Raw genomic sequence first — 14790 nt, forward strand, 5'->3', positions numbered from 1 at the left:
AATGCTGTCCTCCATTTTTGTTTTTGCTGTTATCTCCCCGTGCCCCCGTGCGTAAAGCTAACCCCACCACCATGCATCCCGCGACTGCATGTTTCCACACCTGCAGACTCCTCCACACCTCCGGCGGTGGTGTTACAGAAAAGTTTCTCTCTGAATCCTGGTTTCAGAAAGCGGCAGTGAGAGACTCCGGTCACTGGCGTCGTGTAAACGAGCAAAAATGTTACGGTTTCTCTGAAAACCAGCTCAGTGTGAACCCGCTCTCTCCTGGGTTTATTTAGCCATTACTCCAACAAATGTCCATTGTCACCCAGTGCTAAAACATAACAGTCTCACTGCAGACATTTCCATGTGCCATGATCACGTTTCATCACAGCTAAACCATCTGTGCTCTTTGCTCTGTGCTCTTTGCCACGACTCTGCAAAGACCGACCACGTTCAGAAAGATTTTATACCATCTCTAAGTGTGACATAAACAGCCAGGATGTATGCGTTAGCCCCAGCAGGTGTAAATACGTTGATTACTGTTGGTACAAGAAACATTGTTTCCAAAAATAATACATAATTTCAGACTAAAATAAATCATTTCTTCTGGTTTTGCAGTCATGGAGGTCGTGTGACTGCCTGAAAGAGACGGGATTCTGCAGAACAAAATGCCAGTGGATCCAGAGAGACGGACATAATCTGTTTCGCCTTCCTGTTTTGTTTTGTCTGCTGTCAGTTTTCTGTGCAGCCAACAAAGCGCTTGGACAGATTTTGTATTCACTGCTAAATGTCTGGGTGGAAAGCGCCTCAAAGCGCCTCGCTGGCTTTCATCTCTGCTGAGTGCGTCCTCTGACTCATAAGCAGCAGCTGAACACACAGCAGCTCTCTGCAGCCGGATAATCAATACCCATTTCCAGCACTGGACTTTTCTCAAGCTCTATCAATTTGAGGATTGATCGTCTAAACGCCCACTAATGTATGTGTGTGTTTATCGCCCATTTAAACACACATGGCTGTGCCTGTGTGGTCAGTGTGTTTTAAGTAAGGCAGTCGGCTCTCCAGGAGCCCCTGGGTAATAGTTATTGACTCATAAGTGATTCCACCAGCTGGCCAAGGTTAAAGGTCATGGCGGACAGTAAGACGACACCAGATTTTTAGAAAACTGCTTCTTGGATTACCAGATCCTGCTTCTGGCTAAAAATAAAGATGCGAAGGTGTCCAGGAGTCACAGGTTTACTCAGCAGACATCCTCCGTTCTCTGGCTCCTTATACTTCCTTTCCCAGACGTTCCTGGTTGAAGGTTTTCCAGGTTTTCAGAAAGTCTGTCTCTGGACTTTGGCAGCTTCGTTTCTGTAAATTGGTTCAGTCGGGTTTGGCGATAGTTTTCAGAGGAATGTGTTGACCTCTTAATCAACCAGGCTTAAAAACGAATCAGAACCCATTCTATCCGTCCATCTGTCCTTCATTGCTTACCCAACATGATGAAAGCTACAGCTCAAGCAAAGATCCCCAGATGTCTCTCTCTCTCTCTGTCTTTCTGTCCAGCTTCATCCTCAGTCCCCTGTAGTCTCCGTCACCAAACAGTTTCTTCATAAACCTGCAGTCGGTTTCTGGAGATGCAGAGGAGACGAGTTCCACAGTTTGACATATTTCAACCCACCAAAAATCTGATTTATCCTACTTCCTCTAGTCGTACTAAATCCGATAGTTTTCGAATCATCTGCAGTCTGAACGGTCATTTCAAATTTTATCCAACATTTTCATCATTGCTGTGAGCCGTGCATCATAACAGAAGAATCCAGACAGTTAAACAATGGCTGAAGATGATAACAATGAAGTGATGAAAGCAGTCAGTGAACGCATCACACCCCGTCTGACTCCACCTCCAAACAGAACCGGGTCAGAAGCTGCGGTTACTGAAGGCAGCTGCTGTTATTTCTGCTTTGATTAGCTGCTTTTGTCGTGTTCTGATCTGCTGACCAACTGCTGACCAACTGCTGACCCCACTGTCGGCTCAGAGAAACTTTAAAATCCATCCAGAGACGACAGCGGCCATCTTTACTGCCGTAAACGGAACGCTGCGGCGACCATCTTTACTGCCGTAAACAGAATGCTGCGGCGGCCATCTTTACTGCCGTAAACGGAACGTTGCGGCGGCCATCTTTACTGCCGTAAACGGAACGCTGCGGCGACCATCTTTACTGCCGTAAACGGAACGCTGCGGCGACCATCTTTACTGCCGTAAACAGAATGCTGCGGCGGCCATCTTTACTGCCGTAAACGGAACGCTGCGGCGGCCATCTTTACTGCCGTAAACGGAACGTTGCGGCGGCCATCTTTACTGCTATAAACGGAACGCTGCGGCGGCCATCTTTACTGCCATACACGGAACGCTGCGGCGGCCATCTTTACTGCCGTAAACAAAATGCTGTGGCAGCCATCTTTACTGCTGTAAACAGAACGCTGCGGCGGCCATCTTTACTGCCATACACGGAACGCTGCGGCGGCCATCTTTACTGCCGTAAACAAAATGCTGCGGCGGCCATCTTTACTGCCGTAAACAGAACGCTGCGGCGGCCATCTTTACTGCCGTTTACTGCCATAAACAACGTCTGGACATCAACACACAGAAAACTGTTGAGAAAAATCAGTTTTGAGATATTTTAAGTTGCCAAGACTTCAGTCTAGTTTAAATTCATTCTCCAGTCCAAACCTTCAACCCTCCACATGTAGTTATAAAAATCTTCTAATTCGTTTGTGTTAAATTTAGAAGTTGCATCTAATTACAGATACAACATGTCTGACTGCAAAAATGAAATATGTAATTTCATCTTTCTTGCCCTCTGAAGGATTTTCTGCCTCGTTGCTGCTGCTGGTTGCTTCACCTGCTTTAAATATCGATTTTTAAAAATAAACCTAACAGAATATAAATCCAGTCGTCAGTGTTTACCTTGTTTTAATCTCTGGCCTGACGGATGATGTCAGCCTCCTGAAGCTTCTCCAGACTGAGAAATGTTTGTTGGACAAAAATAGATGTAGCCACTGGTCCTGCTGCTTCCACACTGGGGACCAGAACCAATTTCCACAGATGGTGCCGTTTATGCTGACTACGCTGTTTTAACTTCCACTTGCAGCTCTGTCAGTTCAGACTGAGAATGTAGAAAGAAAATACTTTCAGTGAATCTTGTTCTGGATGTTCTTGGATAGTCAGATCTCTAAATTTGAGCGTCTCAGGCTTTTCCTTGTTCCCTCAGCTTCCTCTCGTTTCTCCTCCAGTGTTTTTATTTGTGTGTGTTTGTGAGGTTGGGCCAGATTTTCTGCTCCAGTTTTCCTGCCCATCCTGAACTCGCCTGCTGCTGTTCGGTGAAACTAACTCGCCTTAAATCAGCCGGCTGGAGGAAGTTACGGCGCCGCGCGCTGCTTCCATTCAGAAACAGGGAGGGAGCGCACCGTTCTTCATCTGAACTGCTGAACCACAGCGCTGAGCCGTAAAACCAAACTGTTACATGTCCTACAGCTGGGCGTTAGGGCCCCGCTAAAAAATAAAATAAAATAATAAAATCATTTGAGTATATCTTAATATTATGACTGTTAATCACATTTTAAATGGAAACCAGGCAAAATAAGCAACTTTCTCAATTTCAAGTCCTGATCATTCATGCAGCTTCTTTACAAATGTGGATGCTAACATTAGCGTTAGCTGCTACATGTTAGCACTGAGATGCTACTTTAGGTTTCAATAGTTTTAACGTTTAGCACAACTTAAACACAACAGTCTTTCCCAGCGTCCAATCAGGTCGTTCAGAAGCAGAAATGATCCCGGTGCTCAGAGAGAAGCAGCTTTGTCGTCTGTTGTTGTTGTTAGCAGCTGTTAGCTTGTGCATCAGATTTACAGTCGTACCAGAAACTCAATGCAAAGGGTCTGGGTTGAATCTTTGCAGGGGGAAAAAAGTGATTCTGTTTAAAAAAAAAAAAAAAGAACCACTTTAAAATGTATGGAGTTAAATAATCAAAATGATCTCGTTAAAGTTATTCCTGTAGTGACCACTACAACAGAAATCCTTCTTGCTGCCACCAGCTGCTCCACTGTGGAGCCATTTAACAAACAGAAATAAAACAGGAAACTTTAATTTACTGTCAGACAATCTGAAGCAACAGTTCCTGTTTTTACAGTGTACTTCATTTAGTTCAGTTGTATTTCCTGAAACATATGTAAGAAAAAACACAAGTTCCTGCGTTTTAAAGCTGCAGGCCTTTAATCAGAACCAGAGAGCTGATGCAGCAGCAGCAGTGTGTGTCGCAGCTGCTCTCTCGTTGTGTCTGACGAGGCTGAAGCGTTTGAAAATGGAGGTCAGTGTGACACGGAGGGAGAACGTGTGCAGCGTTCCCCCCAGGCTGGATTCACAGAGGGATCCGATCTGTGTCACAGCTCTGAGCAGCATGCTGGCTGGATTAGCCTCCTCTCTCTGTGAGGTCCGCTCTTCCTCTGCGGTTTATCAGCGTTATCCCTTTAAGAAGCTCTTTGAAGATCCAGATAAGCTCATTATAATCCACCAGAGTCACTTCAGCCTTCACACTGCTGGGCGCTGGGTGTTTACTGGTCCAAATGTCAGTTTCCTCACTGCTCCACGGCTCACCTGCATGAGAAACAAGCAGAGAAATTCAGATTCTCTGGAGATGAAAGCAATGAATGCAAAACGCTTCTCTGAAAGAGTTTTCCATTTAATGTACTTCATGTGTAGAAGTACAGCGTCCAGTGAAAGGTGTGTGGACCGTCAGAGGTCCAGCTGCTCTGGTTTCTCCTGCTGTCACGTCCGTTTCCCAGGCAACGCTTCAGAGTGAAAACGCTGCAGCCGCTCGCTGACAGCGCTGACCTTTAAGGTGTCATGTTGGATGGCATCGACGCAGAATCAGCGAACTGAGGTTATCCAGAGCCCAGGACCTGCAGGAGCCTCCATCTGCTGGGGCAGGAGGGCAGGAGGGAACCTGGGGGAGGGGCAGGAGGGCAGGAGGGGGGCAGGAAGGTAGGAGAGGGGCAGGAGGGAAAACCAAGGCCGTTTTTCATCTTTAACTCCTAAAACTGAACTGCTCCACTCTGTAAAATCTAATTAAAGAAATAAATGCTAACTTGTTGCCTAAAAAGTTTTTCTGAAAACTACTAGATTGAAACTTTTCCTGCTTCTGCTTTTTATTTGTTTCTCTGTTCAAACTTTGACAGAAAATGAAAGTTGTGAGTTTTCTCAGTTTTCAGTAAAACAAACATAAACATCCGTAAAGCTACGGACATAATGCCAGTTTCTGTCTCTCCATCATCAGGATGCGACCTTTGACCCACAACAGGAAGCTGATGAGTTCCTCTCTTCATTTCTTAACACTGAGGAATTTTTCTCAGCATAAAGATGAAAATTATAATCTCATGTAATTCCTACAGAACTGCGTTTACAGATTTCCTTCAGATAGTCTTCTGTTCCCATTTCTACTTGAGTTTTTTTTCTTTCTGCTCTGCAGTTCGTCTTTTCATTTCTGTAAAAGTATAAATGTAAACATCATAAAGTCTCTTACCATTGATCTCCATCATCATAATTTACAATACTTGTAATCAAAACTTTCTGCAGTTTACAACAGAACATCAGATTAGTCTGTTGACATGAAGAGTCAATTTGACGTTTATGAAACCAGAACGTCTCATTCTGGAGCACCGACATGTTCGGATGTTTGAGGATTTCCTCGGTGTTTTGCTGTTTGTACGAATTATTTTGAGAAATACATTTACTGTTGATTCAAGAAATGCACCAAAGCGACTGAGAAAAACTGTAACTGTTCATTTTTAAAAGACTTTAAGCCCACAGACCCTCAACTTGTTTAAATCAAGAACCTAGTGTAAGTATGTAAAACAAAAAGTTAAATCCACTTAATTTACTGGATGAAAGTCATCAGTAAACACCCAAAAACTCCCTGGACTTTGAGTGTTGCCCAGTTTTACCCACTCTGATTTTCCAGTTGGCTGCGTTCTGGTTGCCAGTGTTTGGTTGTGGAGCAGGACTGCAGAGTTTCAGCCGAGCCGCTGTGGAGGCGTGACAGATGACTCGCCAGAGACGGTGAGAAGCTGGAGAAGAATCTGAGGAGACGCGGGCCATCTGCTCCTCAGGAAGCCGCCGTGCTGCCTCCCGACTCGCAGGACTCGGCCCTGATTGGAGATTAATAATGTTCCATAAATACTTTTCCAGCGAGGGCCGATGTTGCTGCGATCAATCATGCGCTTTGTGAGCTCAGCAGCCTTAAGAGGCCGGGCCTGCGCGCTAACTGCTGAACACGGCGGAAATAAAGCAGGACAAAGTAGCTCAGCAGGTTTTAATCATGTCAGCGAACATTCCTGCGCGGCGCGAGGAGATGCATCATGTTGGAGTTTAGTAAAGTCTGCAAATTTAAAACAGAGTTCACCTTCTAAAGCTCTGCTGCAAACAAACTCCACTGAAGATCTTAAAACAGAGCAGAGGATAACCGAATGTAGGAGAACTGAGATTCAAATCTGAAAAGTGTGGTGTGCATTTGTATTTCCATTGCTATGAAGCCAGGAATGAAATTCCAGTGCAACCAGTTCTGTTGATGTTTGTTGGAGAACAAAAAGCTAAAACATGAATTATGGTCTCAGGTTTTCTCCATATTATATTATATGTTTTATATTTATAGAATAAAAACAAAACAGATTTTATTTTCACGCCAAGAGGAAATTCAGGCATAACAGCAGCGTCACGTATGAAGGTCCACACTAAAAAGTTCTTAAAGTTTTAACAATATATAAAAAAACAAGATTAACAATAATATTAATAATATGCTGCAGAAATCTGCAACGGAAAACACGTTTGTCTTCAGCCTACTTCATGTCGTCAGACTGAAGCAAAAACATGATTAAATTCAACAAGAGAGGAATTAATAGTTCAAAATACCCGACTTTAATAAATTATTTGAAAACTGCTTTTTGTATTTATTGAGGTAAAGCAGAACAGTCAAATATGATTATAAACATAGAAACGGCGCTGTGGCGGTGTAGGGGATAGAGCGACCCACGTTTGGAGGCCTTGAGTCCTCGCCGCGGGTTCGATTCCCGGACCCGGCGACATTTGCCGCATGTCTTCCCCCCTTTTCCTGTCAGCCTACTTTCATATAAGGGACACAAAAAACCCTCTTGCTTTTCTTCTTTGCTGATGTTTAAAATGACGTCACAGGATCATATTTACTGTCCTGCAGGTTTCAGTTGGTCTTTTGTTGGACTTGCTGTATTTTCTCCAGGTTGTCTCCGCGCCGCCGGAGCCCGTTACACACTGCAGGGCAGTAAAACCACACGGCCAGCAGAGAGACGGCGGGCCGCCGGCTGAGCCGCCATTGTCTCCCGGCTGATTGGGACTCATTGTCCAGCGGCGTCAAACGAGGTGAAGCGCTCCATTGTGGGCCGGAGAAAGCCGAGGCAGGAGCGGCGTTCCTGGCAGACACCAGCCGCTGGACTGTCACAGGAGTTTAGCGTGAATGGTGGACTGATCCAGTCTGCGGCCATTAGCATTTTGAGCGGATTCACCGCTGGCGCCGGTCCATTCAGGGAGTCAGAGACCAGCAGCAGCAGGCGACATTTCACAGCCTGGGAAGACGATTCATTTTACACACAACATCTGTACGGAAGAGGATCAGGGCCACTAAAGAGCAGTAAAACAGTTATAATAGGAAGAAGAAAAAAAAATCAGTTTTTCTCTCTGAATTTTGAGGAAAAAAGTTAACATTTTGAGGCGAAAGTCAGAAATTCAGAGATTAATGTCATAATTTTGAGAAAAAAGTCAGAATTCTTTATTTTTTTCAGAGGCATAATTTCTCTCATGTACATCTGGAATACCAAACGGGTCACTTTTAGTTTTCACCATTTAATGAGTTTAAAATAAACTGTAAAACTACCGTTGAAGTTCGAACTCCAGTTTTAGCTTCTCGGTTTCTGTTTTCTGCTCTGAATGCAGGAGTTAAACATCCAGATGTGAACCTGAAGGAGATTCAGAGGCTTTACTTCCAGATTTCCCTCCATCGGTTCAAACCGACACACATTGAGCCGTTTGCTCTGGTTCTGCCTGATTTGCTGCATGTTGAAGTTTCCTCCCCTGTGAAGCAGGCAGATGGTGAAACCTACCTTCAGCTGATTGAGGAGCCAGAAACGTGTGTGTGAGATCTAATCATGAGGTGTGTGTGTGTGTGTGTGTGAGAGATCTAATCATCATGGAAAAACATAACAGAGTGAGAATCCTGTTGGTTGTTCTTTTGTCATTTGGTTTGCACAGGAAATTGTAGATTTCTGTGATGTTTCCCAACTGCATATTTTTCTGTTGATTTGATTTGAATGTGTGTGTGATGGTGTGTGTGTGGTTTTCGTCTTGGTATGCTTGGAATGCATTGTTGCACTAAAGGATCTGTATGAGGTTCATTGAGTTCATGGTGCTGCTCTGTGTTTAACGGAGGATAAGCAGACCTGGTTCCTGGTGACCAGAGATGAAACGGATCCGCGCCTCTCCGCTGATCTGAGGTCAGGCTTTCTGTCCTCATGTGACGTCGTTTTACTCCTCATGTTTCCAGGAGCTGATGGAAAACAGACACACTTACATGAAGGATCGGTCCGAGACGAGTTTAATTAGAGCAGAGCAGTGAGTGAAACAAGCAACATGTTGCCTGTTGACGCGTTGCTCTCACATATCCGATGTTTCCAGTGTTTGTAAGAATATTTGCAGCTTTGTTTTATCTTCTGCTCAAGTAAAACTGGGTTGTAAAAGAACCAAGTGGTGAAACGTTTCCACCAGACGCAGCTTGAAGTCCAGAACTTCCTCCAGCAGGTTTCGGTTTTCCCGCTCGGCTTCCATCCAAATGTCATCAGAATTATGAGCCGACTTTAAAACGCCACAAAGAAAAAGTTTCCATCTAATGGAGCGAATCAACCAGGCAACGCAAACCTGATTTATCAGATGTTGACGCTTCGCATTGCTGTGATAAACAGGAAGTAGAGGTAAATAAAACCAGCATGGAGAAAAACGGAGGGTTCTCCCAACCGAGCTGGAGGCTTCGTGCCTCTGGTACGGCACAGAGTTCGTTACGTCAGAGCTCATTCAGTGAAAGTGTTTCCATCTCCGCATCAACTCTTTCAGAAAAACCAAAAACTGACGAGAACAAGCGAAAAACGTTTTTGAAAAAACGGAGGGAGTCATTTTAAATGTTACTGTTTCCATCGACCTTTTCTAATGCAAACCTTCAAAATGTGCATAAAAACGTTGATGGATGCTCGTTTATTGTTGAACGTTTATGCTGTTAGCTTGTAGCACTGGCGCTACTGAGGCTACTAGCTTTGTAGCACAGACCAAAAACTTAAAGCAGCACAAAATATCTGTTACAAAAAACCAAAAGTAGTGACAAATATTATACATTCATACAATGAACAAACAGTAGTTTGTCAGTGAACATGCAAACAGAATAATGTTATTTATGAGTGTGATTTGTTTAATACATAAATGTGTGTGTATGCTTTAAGCATTTATGTAAAACTGCAGTGTGTAAAATGTTTGACTTTTAGAGATTTGACTGAATGCAGGGAAGCAAAACTTTTGAGATTTTAGGTTGTTGTGGTTCCAGGGGCTCTGCAGTATTTTGGTTTTATATTTTACAGCATATTCTAGATTCTATTTACACAAATCAAATTACATCTTGTTCTCATCTTGAGTTAAACGATATGCTTATTGCATTGCATTGCTTGAGATATTTAGCAAACAAGAATGAACGTTCAATCTGCAGATGCAGAAAACTGGTGGACAAAAAAGAGCTGCAGAAAAAATCACCAGTTTCTTTCCACTAAAAAGATAAATGGTTGTAAATATTTAGTAAAGGCCTGGATAACAACCATTTACATTAGAATACTAAGCTTACTTTTTTTCTCCTTCTGTTTTAGAGGCCAGAGAGTTAAAATGGGAGGCAAGCTCAGCAAAAAGAAGAAGGGATACAATGTAAACGACGACAAGTCCAAAGACAAAGACGCCCAGGCGGAGGGCGCCTCGGCCGAGGAGAGCGAAGCGCCGAAGGACAAGAAGGACGAGGCCCCTGCGGCCGGCGATGCTAAGGAGGTAGCGAACGACACGGCGGCCAAGGAGACGCCGGCGGCGGACGCCGCAGCGCCGAGGGACGAGGAGAAGAACGCCGCTCCCGCCGCCAAGGAGTCGGAAAAACCTGCCGCCAACGCCGAGCCCAAAGCAGAGGCACCGAAAAGCGCCGACGCTGCCAAGGCTGACGACAAACCGGCCGCGGCCAAAGAGGAGCCGGAGGCGAAGGCCGCGGCGCCCGGAGCTGCAGCCGAGAGCAAAGGGGAGGCCGACGCCAAAAAGACTGAGGCCCCCGCTGCGCCGGCGGCCAAAGCCGAGGCGGCCCCGGCGACCTCGCCTGACCCTAAGCCCACAGAGGCAGCGGCTCCCGCGGCGACCAAAGATGGCGCCGCTGCACCTAGTTCAACACCAGCCGCCGACGCTGCGGCCAAGGAGGCGCCGAGCAAGGATCAAACCGTAGCAGTTCAAGATTAATGGACAGCTTCTGACCTAACAACGATGACAAAGATTTAAAAATGAAATTACTAGCCCGCCCATATTATTATGATAACAATAATAATAATAATTGTAATGATGATAATGATGATTTGTTGAATAAGGAGGACTGGAGACGTTTCCCACCAATGCGTATGATTATTGCTATTATTATTGTTATGTTTTAATCTATTTTTTCTGCTGTAGTATTTGAACTTTGATACGAGTCTGTCGGCCGTGAGCCTTTGCAACGTCACCTTCATCCTTCATCCACTCATAACCTCCAGACTCCCGTTCAGAAGGCCTGCATTCATGCTCTCACCTGCAGCCTCCGCTGCAAAGGAGTGAGAGGTCAAAAGTCATTTCACCAGCTGGATCTGCGTTACATCTGTCCAGTCTTTTGACCCAGAACGCCCCGTTGTCCCGGCGGTGGAGCTGTAACTGTTTTGACTGAGGATGCTGAAGCTTTCTGGGGAATTTGAAAGGTTGAAACTCGCTGGCTTTGCAAATAATTGTAGGATTTTTTCACATAAACTTCTACATTTTGTACTGAAACCCTTAGCTATATTGTAAGAAAACTAAGTGGTTTTTTAGCATTTGTAATACTTTAAAAATTTGCAAAGCCGTGCCAAGAATACCTTTAAAATGTTCCTACGAAGCTTAAAGCAATTCTCTGGTCTTTTAATCCAATAGAAAGTGACATATCCAGCAAACAGGCGAAACAATCTGTGAGATTGTCTGAACGTCCTTATAAGGCTAAAACGGTGATGTTTACTGAGCCAGGATGACGCTCTGGAAAGGACATGTTGAGTTGTGTCTTTCTAAAGACGGCAGACTAAACTGGCACTCAAACATCCTGCGAAGCTTTTCCTCCCCGATCTAAGAGAGGAAACGAAATCCTCTCCTGTAAAACTGTGAGTTCTTCACCGTTAGGTTTTACATTAAATACTGCAGTATTTAGGTTAACCTCTTTAAATATTCCTCAACAGAAAATGAAACCATTTTATCAGGCCACAAAACGTACGTCTGAGCGTTGATGCAGTTTTCTTCACCTCAACATTCTGGTATTTAGAAAAGAAACATAAAATTATAGAAAGCTCCAGGTTAACTTCGCTTTGGCTTAATATCCTGATATGTTTGTCAAATTTGACACCCAAGATATCCTGCCTCTGAGACTTGATTGTTACCAATTAGTCTTTACAATTAAATCAAGTCAAATATTTCACTCTTCAAGAAACATTTTCTGTTTTCAACAGAAGTTCTGACTTTTCAATCCATCCTGTAACAAACTCCAAACACAGAAACATCTGTGTTGGATTTATGCAGCTGTATATAAAGCAGCAACACCAGCAGACATCTGGAAATCAGCAAACATGAAAAATCATTCATATTTAAATTAAACGTCAGGGGGCCAAGAACTCAGCCTTGAGGTTCACACATGCTAGTTCTTGGAAATGATTTCATGTCATTTATAGTAACACACTGCTCACAATTTACAAAATATAAGTAAGACTAATTTAAACTTAGATTTGAAGACATCGTTATTTCTGAATGAGTGTCATGAATTAAAGTGCCAAATACGTGTTAAAATCTGAAATTGTTGCTACTCCGACGTCACCAGACCTAAAAATGGATAAAACCCGGAGCTGTTTCCACCAGAGGTACTTTGTTTGGGAAAAGAAACTGATTTGATTAATCCTTTTTGTTAGCATGTTTGTTAGCATCCCATCTGTGTAGCTCTAGAGGACACTGGAAACTAGTGGCAAGCAGGAATCCATGTTGTAACTTTGATTAATGTTGAATTAAAAAACAAAAAAGTAAAATAGTTTATGAAGTAGTTATTCTCCCATCTTTGCGACGTAATGGGTTCAGATTCTGCTTGTGACCCGCTTGTCCACCAGTTCCCCCCAGGCTCTAGTAAAACTGATGTCTTTGCATTGTTGGAGAGTAAAATACCGAGAATACCAGCAACTTAAACTCCGACCGCCAGGCCTTCCTGTTCCCTCCTGTGCATAAATGCAGGTTTAAGTGTCGTCACCTCACCGTCCGTCTCCATCCACCGACACACGGCGTCTTCCTTCCAGCACTCGTTGAACCGTAGCAGAAACAAACATCCGAGGACGGTTGTGTGTCACTTGATTATGTTTCTTTTCTTCCTCTCTTGACTCGGTAAATTGCATGTCTGTGGTTGGGTGAACCTGTAGTCCTGTCTTTTTGGTCAAGTGGAAAAACAAAAAATAAAAAATAAAAAGTATTGATAATTTCTCAGTCTGCATCCATGCCAACTGCGATCGATATTTTCATTCCATGTCTCACCGCAGCTATTTCTACATGTTCATTCAAGCAAACAGACAAAAAAAATGATATGGAAATTGATGCGTTAAAATTATATGTACTTGTATAAATGGTGCAACAGTAATAAAATGTCAGAAATTGACTTAAAGATCTTGTGCAAGTGATTTTTTTTCTATAGGGAACCAGAAGAAGAACTACCTGGGAATTTGCTGTGATGACTAATAATATACAATTAATTAATTCTACATGTGAAGACAATGTCTGCTAATAAAGCACCGAGGTCTTTTACAGAAAACAAGAAAAGCCGAACAAAGAACGTTTAAATGTTACATAAAGTTTCACCCAGTGCAGTTTCTGTATTTGTTTGGTGGCACAGAAATAAAAGATGCATGACATCAGCAAAGGTGCAGCAACAGATGCTTTACAGTCTGAAGTAGGAACAACATGTAGATGCCAAGTAAAAGTGACCCGAGGGCAGAACCCTGAGGAATCCCACATGTGACATAAAGCAGTCCCAGCCTGCAAAATAACATTTGCTTTGGACATAAAGGTGAATTACTTTCTGTTCTTTGGAAAATAAACACAAAATTCCAGGGTTGAGTCGTTAATGTGTTTGGTCTTCAAGCCAATGAGCAGAAGCCTGAAAGTTTAAAACACGCTCACTGCAGCAACGACGCAACTGCCAGCGCAAAAAAGTTGATGGATATTAACTGAATTTTCCAAACGGTTAAAGAGTTGAACTGGAAACCAGTAGAGAGTTTCTGGGCTGGATCAAATCCTGCTCACACCAAGCTGCTCCCTCTCCGTGTCAGTCAGTCAGTCGGATCTTTCTTTACGTTCATTTTCTGCCGAACAACATCTTAACTGTCTGGATGCTCACAAACCACTGAAGCTTTATAAACACAGGGGAAACACTGGGCTTTAAAGACTCAGAGAATAAATCCTAAACTTTCTGTGGCATAAATTAAAACTCAGCAAAAGTTTGATGAGACCACTGAGATTTTGCTAACGTTGAAAAAACACAAATTCATAATTGCCATGTTTCCATTAAGTAAGAAAAATAATTAAAATCCCACACGTATAAGTTTGCTCACACAGGAAGTAATAAAAACCTGCAGCGCCGTCGTCATCCTACCACTTCCTGTCGTCTTCTTCGTCGTTTCCGCCAGTAGTAACGTTCGGCTGTAGATCATGTGATTCAAAGTGTTTCCATTTTGATGCAGCCAAAAATCCTAACACAAAAACATTTAATCTGAAAACATTAGTATTAAATGAATTTATGCTTGTAATTTCAGTTTGTGTAACTTTATGATCCATGGAAACCAGCCGGTGTGGGTTTCCTGTTCTGATGCACAAACTGACATGAACCAGAACACAGGCGGCTTGGAGAAATGCCAGAGGAACGGATCAAAGATGGCCGACATGACGGGTCCCAAACTTCATGAATTTATATTCTGGTTTTTCTTCAGTCTGCTTGATTTTACTCAACAATGTAACAACTTTAAGGTTCCTGGTGATTCATTGAGTCACCAATAAATCGGCTGCCTGCTGTTGGTTCACCCTCATCATGGAGGAGGGATTGCTGCAAAGCCACGTTCCTTAGAGAAAAAAAGAAAATGTTTTATGATTGGAACTGATTACATGATGGATGGATCTGGAATATTTTCAGTCTGACTGAAGTTACTGGAGGGAATATTTTTCTTCTCTTTTTGAAAGATGATGGAAAAAAGCAGAACCATTAGAAACGTGAAAGGGAGTAAATACTTTTTTACAGCACCGTATGTTTCTAATCATAATTTATGACAGAACTCACTTCCTTTTTATTGTTAATTATAATGAGATGAAATTACAATCAGGTGGAGACGATTCTGTTTATGTGACTTCTGAAACCAACTGAATGCACTTAAATAGGCAATAAATAGAAAAG

General features: G+C 43.2%; 1 protein-coding gene across 1 annotated transcript in view; it reads left to right on the forward strand.

Annotated features, from left to right (window-relative positions):
* basp1 (brain abundant, membrane attached signal protein 1) overlaps positions 1–13011 on the forward strand; it is a 41928-nt gene extending 28917 nt beyond the window's left edge. The window contains exon 2 of the mRNA XM_028020301.1: positions 9947–13011. Coding sequence (XP_027876102.1) covers positions 9947–10568 — 622 coding nt within the window. The 3' untranslated portion in view covers positions 10569–13011. The remainder of the gene's footprint in view (positions 1–9946) is intronic.
* The last annotated feature ends 1779 nt before the right edge of the window (positions 13012–14790 follow it).

Source organism: Xiphophorus couchianus, chromosome 6, assembly GCF_001444195.1.
Source record: "Xiphophorus couchianus chromosome 6, X_couchianus-1.0, whole genome shotgun sequence".
In the NCBI taxonomy this organism is placed as follows: domain Eukaryota; kingdom Metazoa; phylum Chordata; class Actinopteri; order Cyprinodontiformes; family Poeciliidae; genus Xiphophorus; species Xiphophorus couchianus.